The 22,151-nt window shown below is 41.9% G+C and overlaps 1 protein-coding gene across 2 annotated transcripts in view; it reads right to left on the minus strand.

The window, feature by feature from the left end:
- Positions 1-1,638: 1,638 nt before the first annotated feature.
- LOC119964517 (elongation of very long chain fatty acids protein 4-like) overlaps positions 1,639-22,151 on the minus strand; it is a 53,329-nt gene continuing 32,816 nt past the window's right edge. For both annotated transcript variants that reach the window (XM_038794101.1, XM_038794100.1), the window contains exons 5-8: positions 14,784-14,840; positions 11,932-12,046; positions 9,302-9,429; positions 1,639-6,990 (exon numbers count right to left, since the gene is read on the minus strand). In XM_038794101.1, coding sequence (XP_038650029.1) covers positions 6,823-6,990; positions 9,302-9,429; positions 11,932-12,046; positions 14,784-14,840 — 468 coding nt within the window. In that variant the 3' untranslated portion in view covers positions 1,639-6,822. The remainder of the gene's footprint in view (positions 6,991-9,301; positions 9,430-11,931; positions 12,047-14,783; positions 14,841-22,151) is intronic.

Raw genomic sequence — 22,151 nt, forward strand, 5'->3', positions numbered from 1 at the left:
GGTCACATAAAGGTGCAGGTAAACTGATGGGTGACCGCTAGAAAGGGCAGGCAGTCAGTGCAGTAATCCCCTGTGGCCCTCTCTAACAAGTATACCATTTTGGATACTGTTGGGGGAGATAGCTTATCAGGGGAAAACAACAGCAGCCAGAACAGTGGCACCACAACTGCTCTGTTGCTCACCAGGGGAGTGCAAAGTGCAGGAGAGCGATACTTATAGGGGACTCTGTGGTAAGGGGCACAGAGAATCGCTTCTGTGGACATGAAAGAGACTCCAGGCTGGTATGTTGCCTCCCTGGTGCCAGGGTCAAGGATGTCTCTGAATGAACACAGGGCATCCTGAAGGGGGAGGGTGAACAGCCAGAGGTCGTAATACACATAGATACCAACGACATAGGCAGAAAGACATGAAGTCTTTTAGATGGAGTTCAGGGAGTTAGGCAGGAAGCTAAAAAGGACCTCCAGGGTTGTAATCTCAGAATTACTCCCTGTGCCAGTGAGACTAGAAATAGGAGGACAGTGCAGCAAAACACGTGGCTAAACTGGTGGTGCAGGAGGCAGGGTTTCAGATTTCTGGATCATTGGGATCTCTACCGGGACAGGTGGGACCTGTTTATACAATCCCTTATGAGTGATTGGACGGCAGCATGGCGGTACAGTGGGTTAGCCCTGCTGCCTCATGACGCCGAGGTCCCAGGTTCGATCCCGGCTCTGGGACACTGTCTGTGTGGAGTTTGCACATTCTCCCTGTGGTTGCGTGGGTTTCACCCCCACAACCCAAAAGATGTGCAGGCGAGGTGGATTGGCCATGCTAAATTGTCCCTTAATTGGAAAAAATGAATTGGGTACGCTGAATTAAAAAAGTGACAAGGGATGCAGAGGAGATATTGGTCCACTACGTTTCACGTTAAGGATCAAGAGGAGGGACATGTGGCCTTCTAAAATGACCTCCCACAAAGAACTGTGGGAAAATGGTCAAAGTCAGGGACAGACAGGCTGCAGCTTGCAGATACACAAAAGCTGCAGCTCAAATGTTTTTAACAGCCCAGGAAAAGACCATCTCCAGGCATCCCAGGAAGAATAGAACTATCCTGTCAAATTAAGATTTTTTAAAAAGTGCATGGTTTTGTGAAAGGGAGGTTGTGCCTCACTAACTTTCTCAAGATTTTTGAGGAGGTGACAAAATGATTGATGATGGGAGGGTGGTGGTTGTTGTTTACATGGGCTTCAGGAAAGCCTTTGACAAGGTGCCAGCACGGTAGCCTTGTGGATAGCACAACCGCTTCACAGCTCCAGGGTCCCTGGGTTATGGGGATAGGGTGGAGGTGTTGACCTTGGGTTGGGTGCTCTTTCCAGGAACCAGTGCAGACTCGATGGGCCGAATGGCCTCCTTCTGCACTGTAAATTCTATGTAATGACAGACTGGTACAAAAGGTGAAGTCACATGGCATCAGAGGTGAGGTGGCAAGATGGATACAGAACTGGCTCTGTCAAAGAAGACAGAGGGTAGCAGTAGAAGAGTGTTTTCTGATTGGAAGGTTGTGACTAATGGTGCTCCACAGGGATCAGTGCTGCGGCCTCTGAATTCATGACTTGAACTCAGCAGATTAAGAAACACACAAGCATCATCAGGACCAAATGTGAGTGAACGATCAGCTTTTATTCAAGAACTTAGAAATATAACAGGCCATTAAACAAACAACTTCATCTGGTTCAGATGCAAAATATTGGCATGCAGCACCACGTTACAAAAAACAAAACTCAACTTAAACCTTCCTGAAAGATTAGCATTGGCCTCGATGGAGTTTAGCCATTCAAAACAAGGGCTGCAATCAAGAGGTCCAAACAACAGGGGAAAATAATAGATATCAGCTGGAATTCCATTTGGTTGACCAGGTGGTTCGAGTGACGGTGGTAGACCCCACAAAGTTGTCTGCTGTCTCCAGCAATCATTTCTAACGAAGACAAAGTACATTGCTCGAGACCATGGCAAGTTGAGACAAATGAGGATAAAATCCCTTTTCTTTGCATTTTTAGATTCAGGATAGCTACTGACATTTAGTACACAAGTTCTGCAGCTTTAACATTACATTTTTAGCAATTCATTATTTTCAAGTGCAATGATCAGTACAAACCTTTTTATAAATTACAAATACTTTCTACAATGATTCAAATTTAATGAATCAAAAAATACTATTTCACTTTGGTAAAATTGTTATAAGCAACTGTGGTTTCAATATTAGCCCTTTCCATACAATTTGGCCACAGGATTCCTATTTTAATAAGCATTCCTGAGATTCCTGGGTATAAACATGCTCAATTCTGTTAACACACTGCAGACTCTGGATACACCTGGAATACCCAAATCAGTCGTTGCCATGATTCAAACTCCTGACCCGCTTATAGGTGAATCATATTTCTACAGACACAGACTCTTTGATATCATACACAGACGCAATGTCAACCTTGTTTCTCCGTTAGGGTTCCAGAGCATGATCTGAAATTGAGCTCAGTAGTGTTTCAGCCTGCCAGATTTACCAACAGAATCCATTGTATTAACCACAACCAACATATGTGCACTCAATCTCTCAACAGCTTAAGCTAGTGCTGCACAATGTATTTGGCTATTGGAGCTATCATGTATTATTCCAAGCCCACAAAAAGGCCAAACATCCAATACATTCATCAGCAGGAATGACCTTAAAAATGGTAAAGGGTCCTAAAATACAACAGTATAAGTGTCTACATGTTCATGGAGTGCTAGCGCCACTGGTTCCTGTCTTTTTACCGAGATTAAGTCAGGAGCACAAGTAACCCAGCTCTCAAGATCATGCAGTGCTGACAGGACAGAATGTTCTGCCTGGTGGTTTTGGAAAGGCAGAAGGAAAGCAAAAGATCCAGTGACACTAACTTTGGTTAATAAAGGTATACATTGTACAATGTAGCTCAAAACCACCAGCTTCATTTTTGGGAATCACTATCAGTCTGATTTTCTCAAAGGGAATTGCATTGAGCACCAGCTAGAAATCACCCAGCAGGCCTCCCATTGTGCATCACTGCTTGAAGTGCATAGGTAACCGTGCGGCATCTAGTAGAACATTTATTTACCACTTATATATTTGCGAGTTAAATACTTCCCTCTCACTAATTCATAAAACTTAATTTACAAAACATTTTCTACCTGACACAAGAGCCAAAATTAAAAATAAAATTGCTGGAAAGTGAAATTATATCAGAAAATGATGCAAATTGAGATCAGGTCAGTCAACATTTGTAAGATAGGTCAAGTAGCTTTCTGTGGGAGAATAATGGTACTCTCTAGATCTTCAGTTAAAAACTGGTCACAAGCTTTAAATTATTAGCAGCTTCTTGACAGCAGTAGTTCATATTATCACCTGCAGCGTGCTGATGGATCTGGTATGGATTTTTCAGATCATTTCCATTAACAGTATTTTAAAAAAACTAGGGGCAATTAAGAACCAAGGCTTGTTCAAATGATGGACAAATATTTAAAGTGTTATGATTAAATCTGGCATCAATCGCACATCAACATGAGCCAATGCTATTGGAGGTCCTTTCCATTGTAAATTCCATTACTCACTGTAATTAAATGAGAGCCGTGATTTATTTTCCACAATACTGAAATTTTAGTTTGAAATTAGTGGGCTGATTTACATTTTCTTATTTAAATTCTCTTACTTCCTCTGCCTGCATCACTAGTCCACATGTTGGTACATCATGAGGGGAAGGTCAATAACATTTTCTTGGCTATTACTCGTCAGACAAAGGTCGGCAGAAATCCAATGAAAAAAATATGTTAAGACTACAATCTTCACAACAATCCAAGAGCTGTTCATTAGGGTTTGGTTCCACGGCCATTGGTTGTCTTCTGGCACTTCACCACACAAATTTGATCATCGAATGTAAGTTATGACACACTGTTTAACAAGTGGAGAAGGGAGCAAACATCAGAGCCAGGCTCAGTCTTGTTTTCACCTGATGTTTACACAGGGCTCTCCATTGAGCATTGTTGCAGATCACAAATACTTCCATTTTTTAAAGCAACATCAGTCAAGCAAAATGTCACAAAAAATGATGGGATGCAGGCACTATGCATGAATTAGTAGAACTGGTGAAGTGACTAAAGACATAAATAAACAAAATATTTTCAGGAGGCATTAGTAGGTGGGGAGAGGTATCAAAATGAGTAGAGGCTATGACTGAAAGAGTAGGAACTGTGAGGCAAGGCAAAGGCCTGGAGGGTGAGATATGGGGCTTGGCCTAGAATCTAGCCCACGTTTGTGCACAGCAAGGTCTGACCAAGCATCTATCAAAGGTTAATGGTCTTGGCAATAATGAAATGAAGGAAAATAATGGACAATCCAGGGCTTATTCCTGAATACGTAATCAGGGGCTGATTTAGCACAGTGAGCTAAACAGCTGGCTTGTAATGCAGAACAAGGCCAGCAGCGCGGGTTCAATTCCCCTACTGGCTTCCTCGAACAGGTGCCGGAATGTGGCGACTTGGGGCTTTTCACAGTAACTTCATTGAAGCCCATTTGTGACAATAAGCGATTATTATTATTAGATGGCACAGCAATAATAGGGTGAGGGAGAATCCATAGAATCCCTACAGTGCAGGAGGAGGCCATTCAGCCCATTGAGTCTGCACTGACCCTATGAAAGAGCACCCTACCTAGGCCCACTTCCCTATCCTAGCCCCAAAAATCCCACCTAACCTGCACATCTTTTGGACACTAAGGGGAAATTTAGCACGGCCAATCCACCTAACCTGCACATCTTTGGACTCTGTGAGCACAGAATGAGTTTCCATTCCTTGCTTTGATAATGTGCCTAACTCAGGGAAGCCGAGCCGAATTGTAGCACCATTACCACCAAGTTAAGAACAACTAGCAGAGCAGGGGATCAAATTGAACTACTAGGAAAGTTACCACATTTATAGTTTTGGTTAGAAAGTAGGAGTCCAATTGGAAGAAAGTTTAACTAAGTTTTTAGGGCTTGTCTCTTAATCAGTAATTTTCAGGAGTCCCAGAACTTTCACACACTCATTCATAACAAGAACACAAAAAAGTTAACCAAACAAAAAAAAACACTCATTCAAATCAGCATCAATGCACTTGTGTAGTATCTGTATATCTCTCAGTATTCAGCCTAGTTAGTTCCAAGACGTAGCTGTAAATTGAGGGTGGAATTATGAGCAATCTAGTCATTCTCTCCCAGAATGTCATTTCTTCCCAAAGAGGCAGAGAGGCAAGATAGCAAAAACTTTGGCAATAAGATACATACTTAAAAGCTCATTATAAAAGCAAACAGCGCAACAGTTGTGCTTCACCCTGATGGTTGGGGACTGGAGGTTGGGTGCGGTGGGGATGCTAAAATCTCAGACACATGTAAATTAGAATTCACTACATTAGGGACCCATTGAACAAAGGTTGGCACGTGTTATTTAGTGACTCTCTACCTCTTGCATGAATAAATCTTGTAGATCCAATAAACAAACAAAATTCCTTTTTGTGTTTCCTTATATCATCACTTTTCCCCCTTTAACAAAACAATTTTTTTTTCTTGTGAAATATTTGTCGAATTGGAAAGTGGGGCCACTTCTGATTGCAACAGTCTTTTGGAAAAATTCCAATGCACTGAAGAGGCACATTTGCTTGGTATACAAAGAGCACCTTTAAACAAAACAGGTCTGCACCAGCAGTGTTCATCAGTATGACTTCTGATCAGCCTTCAATCTGCTCAAAAATATTCAACCCCAAAGCTAAAGAAGGAAATCATTTCTGGCAGCAGCACTGACCTGGTTGTGCTGTACTTTGCTTCACCAAGACATATCAGGAGGAGAGAGCTCTGCATAAAAGTCCTTTGAATGTGAACAAAACAGGTTGTACAAAGGAACAGTTCACCAAACTCTAAATCTAATTACATATTGCATTTATAACATAGACATTTTGTGAAGGTACAGTAAAGATTTTGCGAGTGGCATATGCTTATAGATGACTGGCTGATGGCAAATGGGCATCACTGTGAAATTTAGCTGAGATATTGAATGACCCATGAGCCCCAACCAGGTCTCATAACATTGTATCATGCTTCAAAAAGAATCAAAGGTTACAAAGACTTCATACATGAAGTAAGAAAATAATTAATGGCTATTGCAGTGCAATTCGTTGCTACTGTTGTCAGGGGATATGTGCAAAGTCCAAACTGCTCTGTAGTAGCCAAATGGAACACATTTACCTTACAGTGCTGCCTCTGACAATTGCTCCAGCTCCAACTGAGCCATTGCAAGGTAAATGTGATTCTACTACGGCCACCTCATGTCACCATTTCTCATCAGTGCAGCCACCTTTACAAAGATAGCAACGCAAGCTTTCAGGCGCAAGATTCTACAGAACAGTCCCTGGTGTCGGGCAACATCAGCAGTTTGAAGCAAAATTCCCATCAGAATAGAGGCGGATGGATTCCATGGGGGTGAACACCTCAGCATATTACAGAACCATTCAATAAACTTGGATGACGCACTTGTTTTAAATTAAAAAATATACTTGAAATGGTGGCAAATCACAAGGTAATTATTATGAGCTGCAAGAGGGAACTTTAAAGTACAGACATAAATACTGATGACACTTGAGGACTAAAGCAGCAATTAACCAAAGGGGTTTTCTACAATTATAAAGAATGTATCCCAAGATATAAAACCCCTTCCGTCACCCAAAATAAAAATGTACAAAGTTTGATGTGAGGACTTTGATACAGATACTCCCAAATAGGTCAAGGAATGAAAGAGTCTTTTCAGAGCTTATGCTTTTTTTGTCTTTTTTTGTATATAGGTTTTATAGTAGAAGTTGCTGAACAGAATAATGATGGTGATGATGTAGATGAATACGAAAAGATTAAACCCATCTGGAAAATCACAGTCTGTGAAGAGATTATAAGAGGTGTGCACAGCGATTCCCACAAACTGGACCTAAAATTTAAGAAACAAAATGCTACATGTAAATATATTAATTACTAAGTCCAATAAGACTCCCTCCATGCCTCAAGAAACCCCACCTTATTAACCCATTTTTCAAATACCCACCTCTTGTATATTTCTAGCCATTTCTCACTTTAATTTATCTCACAATTGTTTTAAATGCCTATTGCAGAAGGTCCTCTTACATTCTCTTCATTCATGCATCACTGCAGGAGTTCCTCAGGTAGTGTCCTAGGCCCAACCATTTTCAGCTACTTCATCAATGACCTGCCTTCCATCATAAGGTCAGAAGTGGGGATGTTTGCGGATGACTACACTATGTTCAGCACCATTTGCGACTCCTCAGATAATGAAGCAGTCCATGTCCAAATGCAGCAAGACCTGGACAATATCGAAGGTTGGGCTGACAAGTGCAAGTTACATTTGCGCCACACAAGTGTCAGGCAATAACCATGTCCTACAAGAGAGGATCTAACCATCACCCCAGACATTCAATTGAATTACCATCGCTGAATCCCCCCCAATCAACATCCTGGGGGTTATTATTGACCAGAAACTGAACTGGACTAGACTAGCCACATTAATACTGTGGCTACCAGGGCAGGTCAAAGGCTAGGAATCCTATGGCGAGTAACTCATCTCTTAACCCCCATGCCTGTCAACCATCAACAAGGCACAAGTCAGGAGTGTAATGGAATACTCTCCACTTGCCTGGATGAGTGCAGCTCCAACAAAACTCAAGAAGCTCGACACCATCCAGGACAAAGCAGCCCGCTTGATTGCTCCTCCTTCCACAAACATTCAAACTCTCCACTACCAATGAACAGTGGCAGCCATGTGTACCATCTACAAGGTGCACAGCAGTAACTCACCAAGGTTCCTTCACAAGCACCTTCCAAACCCATGACTATGACCATCTAGAAGGACAAGAGTAGCAGATACCCAAGAACTCCACCACCTGGAAGTTCCCCTCCAAATTACTCACCACCCTGACTTAGAAATATATTGCCGTTCCTTCACTGTCGCTGGGATGTTATCCTGGAACTCCCTCCCTAATAGCATAGTTGGTGTACCTACACCTGAAGGACTGCAGCGGTTCAAGAAGGCAACTCACCGCCACCTTCTGAAGGGCAATCAGGGATGGGTAATAAATGCTGGCCTAACCAACGATGCCCACATCCCGTAAATGAATTTAAAAAAACATCCTAGCCTGGATACATTCCAGCCAATGTACCCAGTAATGTAGCACAGAAGTGTGCGGGCAATTTATGTGTGCAGATCTTGTACATTTTTCCAGGCGATTGTGTCACATGATAAATGACCTGTGTGAGAACATTTGGCTGTGCAGCTTAAAGGGAACATTGATGACAGGTTGCAGTTTCTGTACAGAACTGGCATCCAACATTAGAAAGGGAGACTTCTATTCAGCACACACGCATGGGCTGTGCATTTTGAGCTTGTAGTAAGAAGGCACAGTTGTCAGCACGATGTCTGCAAAGAGTAGAGAGCACATTAGCACTTCAATGAGGCCCTAATGCCAATTCCATCTGCTGTAATAAAGTCTGAAAGCCAGACTAGCAGCAAAGCAATACAGAGCAATGTTGAGACATCGAAATGTAGCAGTTTAAGGATAAATGACACAGAAAGTCTTTTCAAGTTTGAAGCTTTGAATTCACTGCTGCATTAAAAATGCATAACGTATTCAGTGGGGAGATGATGATGTGGTGGGAATGTCACTGGACCAGTAACCTGGAAACTCAAGCTAATGGTCTGGGGACAAATGCCATCACAGATTTGGAATTTAAATTCAATCATTAAAATCTGGAATTTAAAGCTAGTCTCAGTAATGGTGACCATGCGTGGATGTTTGCACATTTTTGCCTTTTTTGCTTCCTTTCTGATGATGTCTGTAACTGTTTATAAAGCCAAAAACTACCTCAATAAAATTGTTTATTAAAAAAAAAAGTAATGGTGACCATGAATGCATTGTCAATCGTCATTAAAACCCATTTAGTTCACCAATATCATTCAGGGAGGGAAATCTGCTGTCCTTACCCTGTCTGGCCTACATGTGATTCCAGGCCCACAGCAACGTGGTGACTCTCTACTGGCCTCTGCAATGGCCTAGCAAGCCATTCAAGGGCAATTAGTGATGGACGACAAATGCTGGCCTTGCCAGCATCGCCCAAAACCCGTGAAAGAAAATAATCAGATATTATTAGATCTCACTTTTTTTGACAAAGCCAAGATTTTAGTTGGCACACATTTAAAAAGGAAAAATGGCAAAATAGAATAAACCTACCAGTTGAAGCATGGTGAGATAACGCTTCCACCACAAGTACTTCTGCATGTGTGGTCCCATTGCAGCAATACCATAGTATAGGTACATCACAATATGTACAAAGGAATTCAACAAACCAATGAAGAAGGCTGCAGAAGAGAAAGAAAGTTTGCTTGTCGACATACGAGTTTGATTTTGTCAAACTGGACCTTATTTCTATTGCGTTTAAAAATAATCACTTGTCATGTTGTCAGCCAGTTTAATTTTAGCAAAGAGCCAACAGAGAAGGTGGGCCAAATGGTCTCACCTGTGCTGTAAACTTTTGTCATTCTATTGAAAGTGAAACACTAGATAATTAAGGGAAATAAAGAAAGACTGCTTCACACCAGATACATAATGAGGAGTAGAGTGGATGAATGATCGGTGCCAGAAAACATCAGCGAAAAGGCACAGCGGTTAGTACTGCTGCCTCAAGGCAGCACGGTGGTGCAGTGGTTAGCACTGCTGCCTCTTGGCACCGGGGTCCCTGGTTTGATCCCAGCTCTGGGAGGAGTTTGCACATTCTCCGAGTGTTTGCTTGGGTTTCGCCCCCACAACCCAAAGATGTGCAGGGCAGGTGGACTGGTGACGCTAAATTGCCCCTCAATTGGAAAAAATGAATAGGTTTTCAAAATTTATAAAACAAAAGTACTGCTGCCTCACAGCACGAGGGATCACTACAGTGCAGAAGGGATCCCTACAGTGCAGAAGGAAACCATTCGGCCCATTAGTCTATACCAACCCTCTGAAACTACAGCCCACCCAGGCTCACTCCCCTACCCTATCCCTGTAACCCAATGACCCAATCTAACCTTTTGGACACTAAGGGGCAATTTAGCAGAGCACTCCACCTAACCTCAAATATTTGGACTGTGGGAGGAAACCGCAGCACCCGGAGGGAACCCATGCAGCAGGCACGGGGAGAAAGTGCAAACTCCATACAGTCACCCGAGGCCGGAGTTGAACCCAAGAACCTGGAGCTGTGAGGCAGCAGTGCTAACCACTGTGCCACCATGCCGTCCTGACATATAACTGACAGACACAGAAAATAGAAGCATATGGCATTAAAGTGATAGGTGATAACATGGATACCATGGAAGGGAGCTTGGAAGGGAGGAGAAGCAGTGGGTAACGGTGAATGGATTTTTTCTATCTGGACAGAAGCATGAAACATCAGAGGTTGATATTAAGACCGTGGCTGTTCTCGTATATCTGGACTTGGGTACAGGGCAGATAAGATCAATGTTTTGCAGATGCTACAAACCGTGACAATGTAGGAAATAGTGAGCAGGATAGTATCACACTTCAGGACAGGCACATGGCAGATGCAATTTAATTGGAATAAATGTGAAGTTTGGAGAGGAAAAAAGTTAGAGGCAGTATAATCTAATTACTATCATTTTGAAGGGAGTACAAGAGCAGAGGTATCTGGGGGGTGCATATTCACAAAATCTTTGAAGGTGGTAGTGCAAGTTCAGAAGGCTGGTGAGAAAGCATATTGGATAATTGGCTTTGAATACAAAAGCAAGTGATGCTAAAACTTTACAAATCACGGGTTAGGTCTCACCTAGAAGATTTCACACATTTATGACCACCAGACGTTAGAAAGGATGTTGAGGCCTTGGAGAGGGCACAAAGAAGGTTTATCAGAGATGGGGGTGTTCAATTAATTGATAAAATCGTAAAGCTTTTAGAGTATCCAATTATTTTTTTCCAATTAAGGGGCAATTTAGCGTGGCCAATTCACCTACCCTGCACATCTTTGGGATCTGGGAGTGAGACCCACACAAACATGTGCAAACTCCACACGGAGAGTGACCCAGGGTCGGGATCGAACCAGAGTCCTCGGTGACATGAGATAGCAGTGCTAACCACTGCACCACCATGTTGCCCACAAAATCGTAAAGCTGAGATTGTTTTCCTTAGAACAGAGAAGATTGAGGCCTGTTAGAGGCATTCAAAATGGTGGATTTTGCTCGAGCAATTAGGGAGAAACTGTTTCCTCCATTTCCAAGTGGGTCGGTAACCAGAAGTCATAGATTTTAAATAATTGGCAAAAGAACTAGAGTGGAAACGAGGAAAAATATTTTTTACAGAAGATTGTTATGATCTGGAAGACATTACCTGAAAGGAAGGTGGAACGGACTCCGTAGGAACTTTCAACGGTAAAGTGACATGTATTTGAAGAGAACTTATTTCCAGGATTTATGGGAAGAAAGCTCTGGACTAAATTGGATAGGGCTTAGTGCTGGCGCAGATACAAAGGGCCAAATGGATCCCTTCTGTGCTGCAAGATTCTATGATTCCAGATATTTTCCTCAGGTTATTCACAGTGATAAAGAAGCTTGTTTCAATAATAACCACCGCACTGGGAGAGCTGAATACGTTAATTATTAAATCATCATTTATTTTGTCAACAAATTAGCTGACTGGATATGTCCCAATCTGAATGATGTAATGGAATAGGGTGGTTTGATTTGCTAATCATTTGAAGTAATTAACGGTAAGTTTTCTTGTAGAATTTGATTTTAAAAGTAAATGATTGGTTACTTTGTGTAAACCTCTCCAAAAGCTTTACTTGTCTTGTTGGCCATGATGGGAATAATACTTACATTGGCCCCCTGGTACATATTTTACTCCGGCCCACCAGTTGAAAATCATTGTGCCATGGTGGTAAACATGAAGAAATGTGACCTGATTGTACTTTTTCCTCAGAATGAAAAATATCTGTCAAAGAAAAAAATTGAATGGAGTCAGAAATACAAAACCAGGGGGGAAAATAAAGCAAGAGATGTACGGGCTATTGAGAAATAAAACACAAAATCCAAACAATCTAGTCTCTTGTCACCTGTCGCCAACAAAAAAGTTAAACAGTGACAAGGGGGAAGTTGAGCAAAAGGATAATCAATACTTATACTGTTTGTTACTTTCCTCTTAAAGAAAATAAAATGTCTGCATCAGTCCAAAAAACAAACTAGAATTAACCATACTTCATCCTCAGCGATGATAAGTTCAGTGGTATGCAAGGTTTTATTGGCCAGAATATTGAATACAGGAGTTTGGACGTCTTGTTGAAGTTGTACAAGACATTGGTAAGACCACACATGGAATACTGTGTTCAGTTCTGGTCACCCTATTATAGGAAGGATATTGTTAAACTAGAAAGAGTGCAGAAGAGATTTGCGAGGATGCTACCAGGACTTGATGGTCTGAGTTATAAGGACAGGCTGGGTAGGCTGGGATTTTTTTCTCTGGAGCGCAGGAGGCTTATAGAGGTCTAAAAAATAATGATGAGCATAGATAAGGTAGGTAGTGAACATCTTTTCCCAAAGGTAGAGGAGTCTAGAATTGGAAGGCATAGGTTTAAGGTGAGAGGGGAGAGATACAAAAGAGACCAGAGGAGAATTTTTTTTCCATACAGAGGATGGTGAGCATCTAGAACGGGCTGCCAGAGGAAAGGGTAGAGGTGGGTACAATTCTTTCCTTTAAAAAACAGTTAGACAATTACATGGGCAGGGTGGGTATAAAGGGATATGGGCCACAAGCGGGCAAGTGGGACTAGTTTAAAGATAGAAACTGGGCAGCATGGACAAGCTGGGCCAAAGGGCCTGTTTCCATGCTGTAAACATCTATGATATGGGGTTCATTAGATCTGAAATGTATTATTTAGGATACTCGCTAATTATCTCAGATACAGGAAGACTCGTCTATCACAAGACCAGTGCCATTAATAATGTTTGTCTCGATAAAGCACTTTTTTAAAAAAAAGAAAGCGTAAAATCTCTAAGGAGATATTAGTATTGATTTTATTCAGATTCCATTTTAAAGCCATGAAAATCATATTTCACACTGGGAGATTAAATTTCTAATAGGATTGAATTCAGTCTTCTCTTGCGCGGTACTCCATAGAGATGAATGCCAAAATAATTTAGCAGCATGGCAATTGATAAATGCTTGGAATGTTCATTAAAAATTCTGTGGCATAGCTAATGTTATTCAGCTGTTTTAATTTTTATTTTACAGCATACTTTACCAAACCATAACAGATATTAGAAAGCAGACGCATTTACAGCTCCCTTCACCGTCTTGGCGAGACATGCAAGTGAAAGCAATGCAACACCAATGACCTAAAAGTGACAAGTTGGCAGCGCATTCTCATTGTCCACAAGCCAGGTCCCAAATTTCAGATGCTAATTAATGGCTGGCTGCTTTGAATGAGCAATAAAAAGACAGGTTACTAACTCCGTTTATCAAACTAATCCCTGGTAGATTAAAGTCCCACTCACAACACTATAACCGGCATGTGACACTCATTTCAAGTTTTTCTTTTTGTTCCAACAGAAGTTAAAGATATCTTTATTAACATGAATGAAACAGATTCAGCAGTGATGTAGAGCTTCAGGTCACAGTGCTGCATTTATGCAGCACTTCTAAATTTCCTTCAGGAGGGCAGCACGGTGGCATGGTGATTAGCACTGCTGCCTCACAGCACCGAGGTCCCAGGTTCGATCCCGGCTCTGGGTCACTGTCCGTGTGGAGTTGGCACATTCTCCCCATGTTTGCGTGAGTTTTGCACCCACAACCCAAAGATGCGCAGGGTGGATGGATTGGCCACGCTAAATTGTCCCTTAATTGGAAAAAATGAATTGGGTACTCTAAATTCATTGAATGAAATTTTTCCTTCAGAAATATCTCATAGCACTTAACACAAGTAAATGACTTGGAACTGCAACAACAGTTCGGCAGGCAAACATGGCATCCATTTTGCACACAAAAAGCTTCTCAAACAGCCATGAGTTGAATGGCTTGTTCATTTATCTTTGGTGGAATATGTTACGGAAATAATTTTGGCCAGAACATAGGAAACTTTCATTCCTTCGTTCAATGGTCAAATTTAACATCCAGTTCAACGGGCACTTGGAGCCTTGACTCACATCTCCAAGTGGAGCTTGAAACAAGAATTTTCAGACTTCCAGGTGATAATCAACCAAACCGAACAAAGCCAGCAGTCAAAAAATGGTTCGTGGTGTCATCTAAAATGAAGCCCTCTCCATAATATTGCCCTGTCAGAAACTGAGACATGGACTTCACTCCTGGAGGTAAAAGCGGCACTGTTAAAACGAATTACACTCAATCCAGCATAATTTATTCATAAATATTAAGTATCTTGGCACTTGTTGCTTTAATTTCTCTCTACTACAGTACCAGGGGCACCGTCACATTACTTTAAACTGAAAAGGAGCACAATTTTTTAAAGATAGCTTTCCAACAACTTACACACTCACTCAAATAAATTAATTGCGAATGTTGGTCTCGGATTCAAAAAATCCTTTGAAATAAAATCCTGAGAAAAGTAGCAATACTACCTCTTAAAAACTAGCAGTAGTTTTGAAAGCCAAACACAATATAACCACTGAAACTATTCAAATTTTTGTGCTTGAAAAATTAATCGACAGTCACTTACTGTATCCATCAGTTCAATGACTTTCGAGAAGAAAAACCACCAGCAGACATTTGCCATCTGTAAATAGACAAAGACGATTTTAAAAAAAAGCTGCAAAAATGCAAAATCTAAAATAAAGTCATAAAATAGTAGAAATGCAAAGCATGTTTACCGCCATCTGAAAAGCGAAGGTTGAAGATTGAGTAGCCATTTTGCACCAAAGATTTCTGATGAGGCTCTGCTAAAAACACTGGGTTATCTTTTTTCTTTTCCAATGCTGACATGCATGGTATTTTTTTCCAGTACTTTTTTTAAAACTTAAAATTTAGGTGTTGCCTCACTTGTATCATGACTAAACATCATTTGCCACTATTACTACTACTATCGTATGGACTGATGCACAGTTAGATGTCAAATTTGAAATCCTTCAGCCAGTTGACAGCTCCTCATCAGCCTGGTGTGGGGCAGTGAGGCCGTCACTGAAGCACAGGTCAGGGCACTTGACGATTATACGCACCTTGGTTTGCACTGTGCCACAGCAGCACAGGGGTGAGTCACGGTATCCTCCAAGGAAAAGGGTTGTTGCGGCAGGCTCCGCCTCCAGTGAGAAACCTTTTCAGTCTGGCCTATTCGCCGTACGGGCGATCGAAGCCTGGGATTTCTAACATAGGATAATCAACCAAGTGCTAATTCTGGGTTGCGTTGTTGGTGTTATGCCACAGGTCGGCAACAGAGCTGCCTAGCTTGGGCAAGTTGGTCTAGATTGGCTTCCTTGAGATAAGGCATTTGCTGGGTGGGTGGGTGATGTCTTCCAAAAGTGGCAGATCTAGATTTTTGTGCATTCTCCTTTTTCAACAATCCTGTTGCGTTAACTACATGACGGATTTGTGCTGGCACAATGTTGCAGGTTACGGGAAGACAATTCCTGTTTGTTGACCGGATTACTCCAGAGATGTTCCTCATGGTCTCATCCAGCTTGACGTCTACCAGTTTGCGGTGCACGGAGTTCTTCCAGACAGAAGTGCAGTATTCAGCCACTGAATAGCAGAAGGCCAAAGAGGAGGTTCTTAAAATTTCTGGTGTTGGCTCCCCAAGAGCTTCCTGCCAGTTTGCTGATGAGGGTGCTGAAAGTTTTCAGCTTAGCTCAGAATTTCTGGAAGTGCGGCTTGAAAAAGTCAGCATGCGATCGAAAATGACACCAATATTGGCAGATGTAGGATGGCGTTTGATGTGGTTGTCATTTAGGTAGAGGCCAAGTTCTTGGTGACTTCTTACATTATCAAGGTGATAAACATACAATACGGTTTTGACAGCAATTGGCTTGAAGTTCCAGTTTTGACTGTAGTCAGAGAGTTCACAGAGGTTGTCATTAAGGGCTCTGTTAACGTCCTTGAAATCTCTTGCTTGGTAAGCACAGCAGATGTAATCTACATAGATGAATGTGCAGCTGCATGTGGCTGGCAGGCCATTGATGTATAGGTTGAACAGGGTGGGGGCCAGTACTGACCCTTAAGATAGCCATATCGTTGCCCCTTACTTGTGCTAGCTTTGGGCCCATAGGGACTTGAAATAGTTTGCTTTGAAGAGAAGCGATGGTATCAACAACCCAGGGTGGTAGGACCTAGAAAGCTGGGCCAGTAGGCCTTTATGCCACACAGTGTTGTAGGCTACAGAGAGATCAAGGTAGATGACTCAAGATTTCAAGCGCTTTTGAAAGCCATTTTCGATGTGGGTGGTGAGGGCATGTATCTGGTCTTCTGTGCTGCGCTCCTTATGGAATCCAGCTTGGTCTATGGATAGTGCACCCTACATGGTGGGCTGGATAAGGTGCAAGAGGATTCTCTCCAGCAGCTTATAACACATGGAGGCACAATAAATTGGTCTCTAATAGGAAGCATTGTTAGGGCCCTTGCCAGGCTTGGGGATTTGCCACTGTTCTGCTGAGATGGATTTTGAACAGCATTTTAAAAAAAAATTCAACTGTTAATTTGGTATAACCTGCAAATGTAGCCAAATAGTACTGAGGTTTTCAATCCACCGTCACTGTAGCAATTTAGAAACAATAGCACCTCCAATGCCAATGCCTGGGATGCCTCTCAACCCTCTTCACCACCCACAAAAAACCCCTCCCTAAACATAACTGCTGTAACAAATGCATTCTCTTTGGCCAGTTTCTTATCTAATCCAAAAATGTATCCATAACCTCCATAATTTTGTAATTCTAAGGTCCATTGCATACCTGTCTTTTCACTTCCTGGATAAAGTTGAAAAGGACAGTGTCTACCTTTTCTGAATCTACCTGATAACAAATGGCTAATTGTGCAGACAATCCTCATATTTATATGGCGGCACACTAGCATAGTAGTTAGCACTGTTGCTTCACAGCGCCAGGGTCCCAGGTTCAATTCCCGGCTTCGGTCACTGTCTGTGCGGAGTCTTCACGTTCTCATGTCTGCATGGATTTCCTCCGGGTGCTCAGTTTTCCTCCCACAAGTCTCGAAAGACGTGCTGTTAGCTGAATTGGACATTCTGAATTCTCCCCGTGTACCCGAACAGGCGCCGGAATGTGGCAACTTCTTTTTCACAGTAACTTCATTGCAGTGTTAATGTAAGCCTACTTGTGACAATGAAGATTCTTGTATTTATTGTTAATAATTGATTCAATTATTTTACAAAGGTACTAAACAACGATGTATGCATCTGTTATTGCCCCCATCTGCTTTGCTGCCATTTTAAAAATGGTGCAATCTTTGCCTATTTCCAATCTCCTCGTAACTCGAATGTCCAGAAAATTCCTCATAATGACAAATCTCACTTACTATCTGGAATAAATATCACCTATCCCTGAGGAGTTACTGGTTTTGATTCTCCTTATTGATTAGTTTCAGTATTAAATGCTCAAATTTTACAACACAAACAGTTATTGGCAGGCAATAACAGTTAGCCACAAAATACAACTGGAGTTGATTTTTTCAATATTATATAGGAATATATGCAACATGTATATTTTGCTTTGATTCATAATTATGGGAATTTGATGCTTAAATCTTGGTCGCAATGAATAAGCTTATTATCTAGAGGGTTGCTACCAACCCGGGGTCCTTGCGTATATTTGATATTCCAAACTTCAAATGCGACCACTTAAATCAAAGTATGTTTTCTGCATCTTCGTATATTGATTCACATTTCCAAATAACTTCACGCATTGTACATTTTGCATTAATCATTGGAAATTTGTGGAAATAGAGCCCAGCGTTAGTAATTCTATAATTAAATAGTTGTCAGAATAAAAAGTTTGCAGATACAGGTCACTCCAACATTGGATAAAGCAAAAGTATGACATCCAGTATTTGATCGAGTATTTGGTTGGGGAGAAATATGGAAAATCAGCTGAGTACAACCGGGTCAAATAAAATTGAAATGGCATGCATACATTAGAGATTTTATCATGCTTGTGCTGGTACAAGAACAAGCATTGGTTTAGAATGACCTTCCCATGTCTAGACATCAGGGTTCATTACTATAATTCTGTTCATGTTCCTTGGACCCAAATGTAATTTCAGAGTGAATCTTGCACTATCCAGGGGCAAACCTTTGTGTGGAAGACACAGCAGAAGAATCAATGCATAATATGACAGTTTTACAATTCTGCATTAATCACAAAAGTTATACCAATTGCAGTGATACAAGTCTAAATATCCTAAGCCATTATGCAAACTGTCATGATGAGATGATTTGGGGGATGAATTTGTGTTGGGGAGAGGTGTTGGGGGGGTCAATCAATTTTCACACTTATACAGTGGAAATCTCTGTTCATCATAAAAATCACCTTTCAAGTTTCAACTGACTGGAAATTTTGCAATTTGAAATGAGACAGAACTACTTAAAAAGTCAAGGTCATCTAAAGATAAGGCCATCTTCCAAGATGAAAAACAAATAAATCAGAGATCCTTTGAAACCCGTCACTGTCTCAGGGAAATACATTAAAATGCAAACTGCTTGATATTGAAACAAACAGACCCACCCGAAACCCCGTGGAAATACACTATCGGTGAAGTATTTCATGGCAAGACTGCCAGCCACTACAGAAGATTGCAAGAGGCACAGGGAGTGTCAAGAATAATTTTAGCAGAGGAAATGGGTTCAAAGCAGGGCTCTCTCTCTTTTGAACCAAGTGTATTATCCTATTCAGAAACTAACACTACTACAAATCTACCAACAAACAAGACCTTGTAAAAATTACAACATGTTCTACATCTGACGGTATTCAGGAAAACAGCTAATCCAAATCAGCCAGTGTTTAAAAGTCTACACCTCAAGGGCATTCAAAGGACACATGATAGTATTTTAAAAAAAACATTATAATCTTAACTTCCTTTATTTCTGATACCCATGTGTGTGAGGCGTTGAGTTTTCATTATTTTTCTCTTGGGTTTGTTGGTTAATAAATTTGCTCTTTCCCAACTCAAGAAAAGTTTGTTTGATTGGCTCCTTATTGCTCCTTACTTCAATAGTTAAATACATTCTAATTTGGAAAAGGCATATCCTCATGAAAAATAAACCTAAACCTTTGTTGTGACCAACGTAGGAGGCTGAATAGAAAGGCTCACCTAGTCATACCAAATATTTATATTCAAAGAAAACCCCCCACCCCCAGCGATTCTCCGACCCGGCACGGGGTCGGAGAATCCTGGCCTATGTCTTTAAACCTATTCTGGTGGCTGATTTGCAACACTACTTGGTAGCCTCCAAATAAAAATGGTCCAGCTTTTCATTGCTTTCACCGATATCAAAGCAAAATCAGTGATGATAATCAGAAGAGGGTGCTAGAGGGTTTTCATCACCACCACTGAAAACTGGATTGGTGGAAAGGTAATACAGAGATCAAGGAAAAATAACAGTCCTCTGTCAATCATGAACCAACTTTGATGGCAGTCATGGAAAAGTTTCAAGGCGGAATTTCCTATCTTGCATTAGCTTGATACAGCCTGCTGGCTAGTAGTACACTATGTCTGTACTAGGGAATTGAAAACACCAAGCATACTGTATGGTGCACTCTAATCTCTAAATCTTCACAATTAACAAGTCTGTGTTTAATTAAAAGAAATTTGTGTTGACTTAGTCAATCGTTCACCCTCGCTTCAGTAGGCAGGACGAGGGTAGGGATGTGGAGAGATTTCTCACATTTATGAAGCATCTTCCCTTTATTAAGTGGCTGAGAAGGAAATGAAAGTCCTCATCTAGAAGCATGAGTTTGTCTGACAGTGTGCAGTTGTGAAAGCACTTGCAATACAAGACTGGAATCTCATTCAGTGAATCTTTAAACTCCCATCAGTAAAAGTAACAGGGCGCGATTCTCCCCCAAATTTTGAGAGTTAATTTGTGGCAGGGTTTTCAGGGAGTTCCCTGCCGGTGAGTTCCCCCCTGTTATTCAATGACAGTTAGTCACCTTTTGGGCCCTGGGGAGTTTCTCACAGGTTTAGCCCACACGTACAAAATTGTGGGCTGGGGAGCCATTTTGAAAGGGTGCCCCAATCTCTAAGTGAGCTTGTGGGTCCCCCACACCTCCCACCCAGGGGCAATGTCACCCCCCCCCACAAACATGGACACTACCCCACACCGCCTAAGTGAGGACAACCCGCTATGGGGTCCTCCCCCTCTTGAGATCCGCCTACTCCTTTTACAGCACCCCTCCTTTCTAGAACCCCCATCCATCACCCCTCCAACCATCATTTCATGAGCATGGCCCCCCCACTCCCTTGCAGTGCCACCCTGCCACTCAGGCGCCCTTGCAGTGCCACCTGGCACTCAGGCACCCTTGCAGTGCCACCCTGGCACCCAGGCAGTGTTCCTTGCCAGCTGGGCAGTGCCAATATGCCCACATTCCAGGGGGAGGGCCAGGGGGCTACCCTGCCCTTACCCTGACTACCCATTTGTGTGGATTAGCACTGACCGGCGTCCGGCTGCAGCCTCCCTGGGGAGACCGAAGAATCAAGGGAGGCCGGTGGATGCCAGGCAGGTAGGCCATAAGTAGGATTACGACCTACTTCCGGGAGCGGCATTTTGTCACGCCCATTTGGGGCAGAGTTCCGACTCCAATATCTCTCAGGGCGCGGAGGCTGTCGGGAGGCCCGCTGCAGACCCCTCCCAGGATTCCCCGGCCGCATTGTGCTCTCGCCGGAGAATCACGCCCATTCTCTCATTATTTGCTGGCAGAAAAAAAACGAAAAGTAGATTTGAAATATGAACTACGAACTATTTTTAAGCCTTGCTTTTGAAACAGTGTCACATATCTCAATTGTTTGATCATTTCTCCACATAAAGGCTTTAGAAAAAGGTTACTTGAATGCTGATTTATATAAAGGAAATATGTATTCAGAGTCTTTTTTAAAGAAAGGCAGCCAAGGAGGAACAATAAATGACCTGCAATTTGAGTGGGTATTCGGAAGAACACTTCTTACCACCGTGTTCGAAATCTCTGATGTCTCAGCCTTGTGAGTGGAAAGTAATATATTGCCAGGCCTTTTGATACCGAGAGTAGTTTTAAAAATTAGAGCACATGACTGCAAGAGTCCTTCCTGGTTATTCCCTTATTTCCCCTTTTTTTTATTTTGCCGTTATCATTTTGGTCAGTGGATGATTCTTGGACATGCATCTTTCAGTTAAGCAGCAGAGATAATGAGGAATTCAGAAGTTACAGTAGAGAACATTCCGCTAGCCTCTGCTAGTTTGAACAGGAGCTTCTGACTGTGTGGCACTAAAGAGAGAGATGGAGCGGGTCTCTGTTTGACTGATGTCCAATTAATTGGCCAAAGGACGTATTCTGGCCGGTAACAAGTGGTAATTGGATCCTATCCCAGTGGAATGATTTTCAGAGTCCCAAGGCGCTCAATTTGACTCCTGGAAGCAAAGAGGGACAAGGACACACTCTCTCTCTCCTCCATGTTTTCTCCAGAAAGGCTGAGTGCGCTGTATTCCTGAAGCTGCAGAGAACCTGAATGAATGAATCTACATGAAAACCATTACGGACTGCAAACAAAAGACTAGGACACTCTCTCCAGAAAGGGTGTGAGTGCCGTATTTTTGGAACTACAGAGACCTGAATGAATCTACAGTAAGACCTCAAACTAAAAGCAGGAGTATGGTGCTAGAAATACCCTCCTGAAACAAAGACGCTTTTCCCCCTTACTTATGTTTTTTTCCACCCTTTCCTTCCCTCTTGTGTTGTCTTTCTTGTGTGTGTGTGTGTGTATGTATACATTACATTATATATAGACGGTGGAAGGCAAGTTAAAATCGGGAATAAGAGTTAACCAATTGTATTTGTGTATATTTTATTATAGTTCTTGTTATAAATAAACAGTAATCGGTGTTTAAACTTACAAACTG

The sequence above is a fragment of the Scyliorhinus canicula genome, chromosome 4 (genome assembly GCF_902713615.1).
Source record: "Scyliorhinus canicula chromosome 4, sScyCan1.1, whole genome shotgun sequence".
Lineage (NCBI taxonomy): Eukaryota > Metazoa > Chordata > Chondrichthyes > Carcharhiniformes > Scyliorhinidae > Scyliorhinus > Scyliorhinus canicula.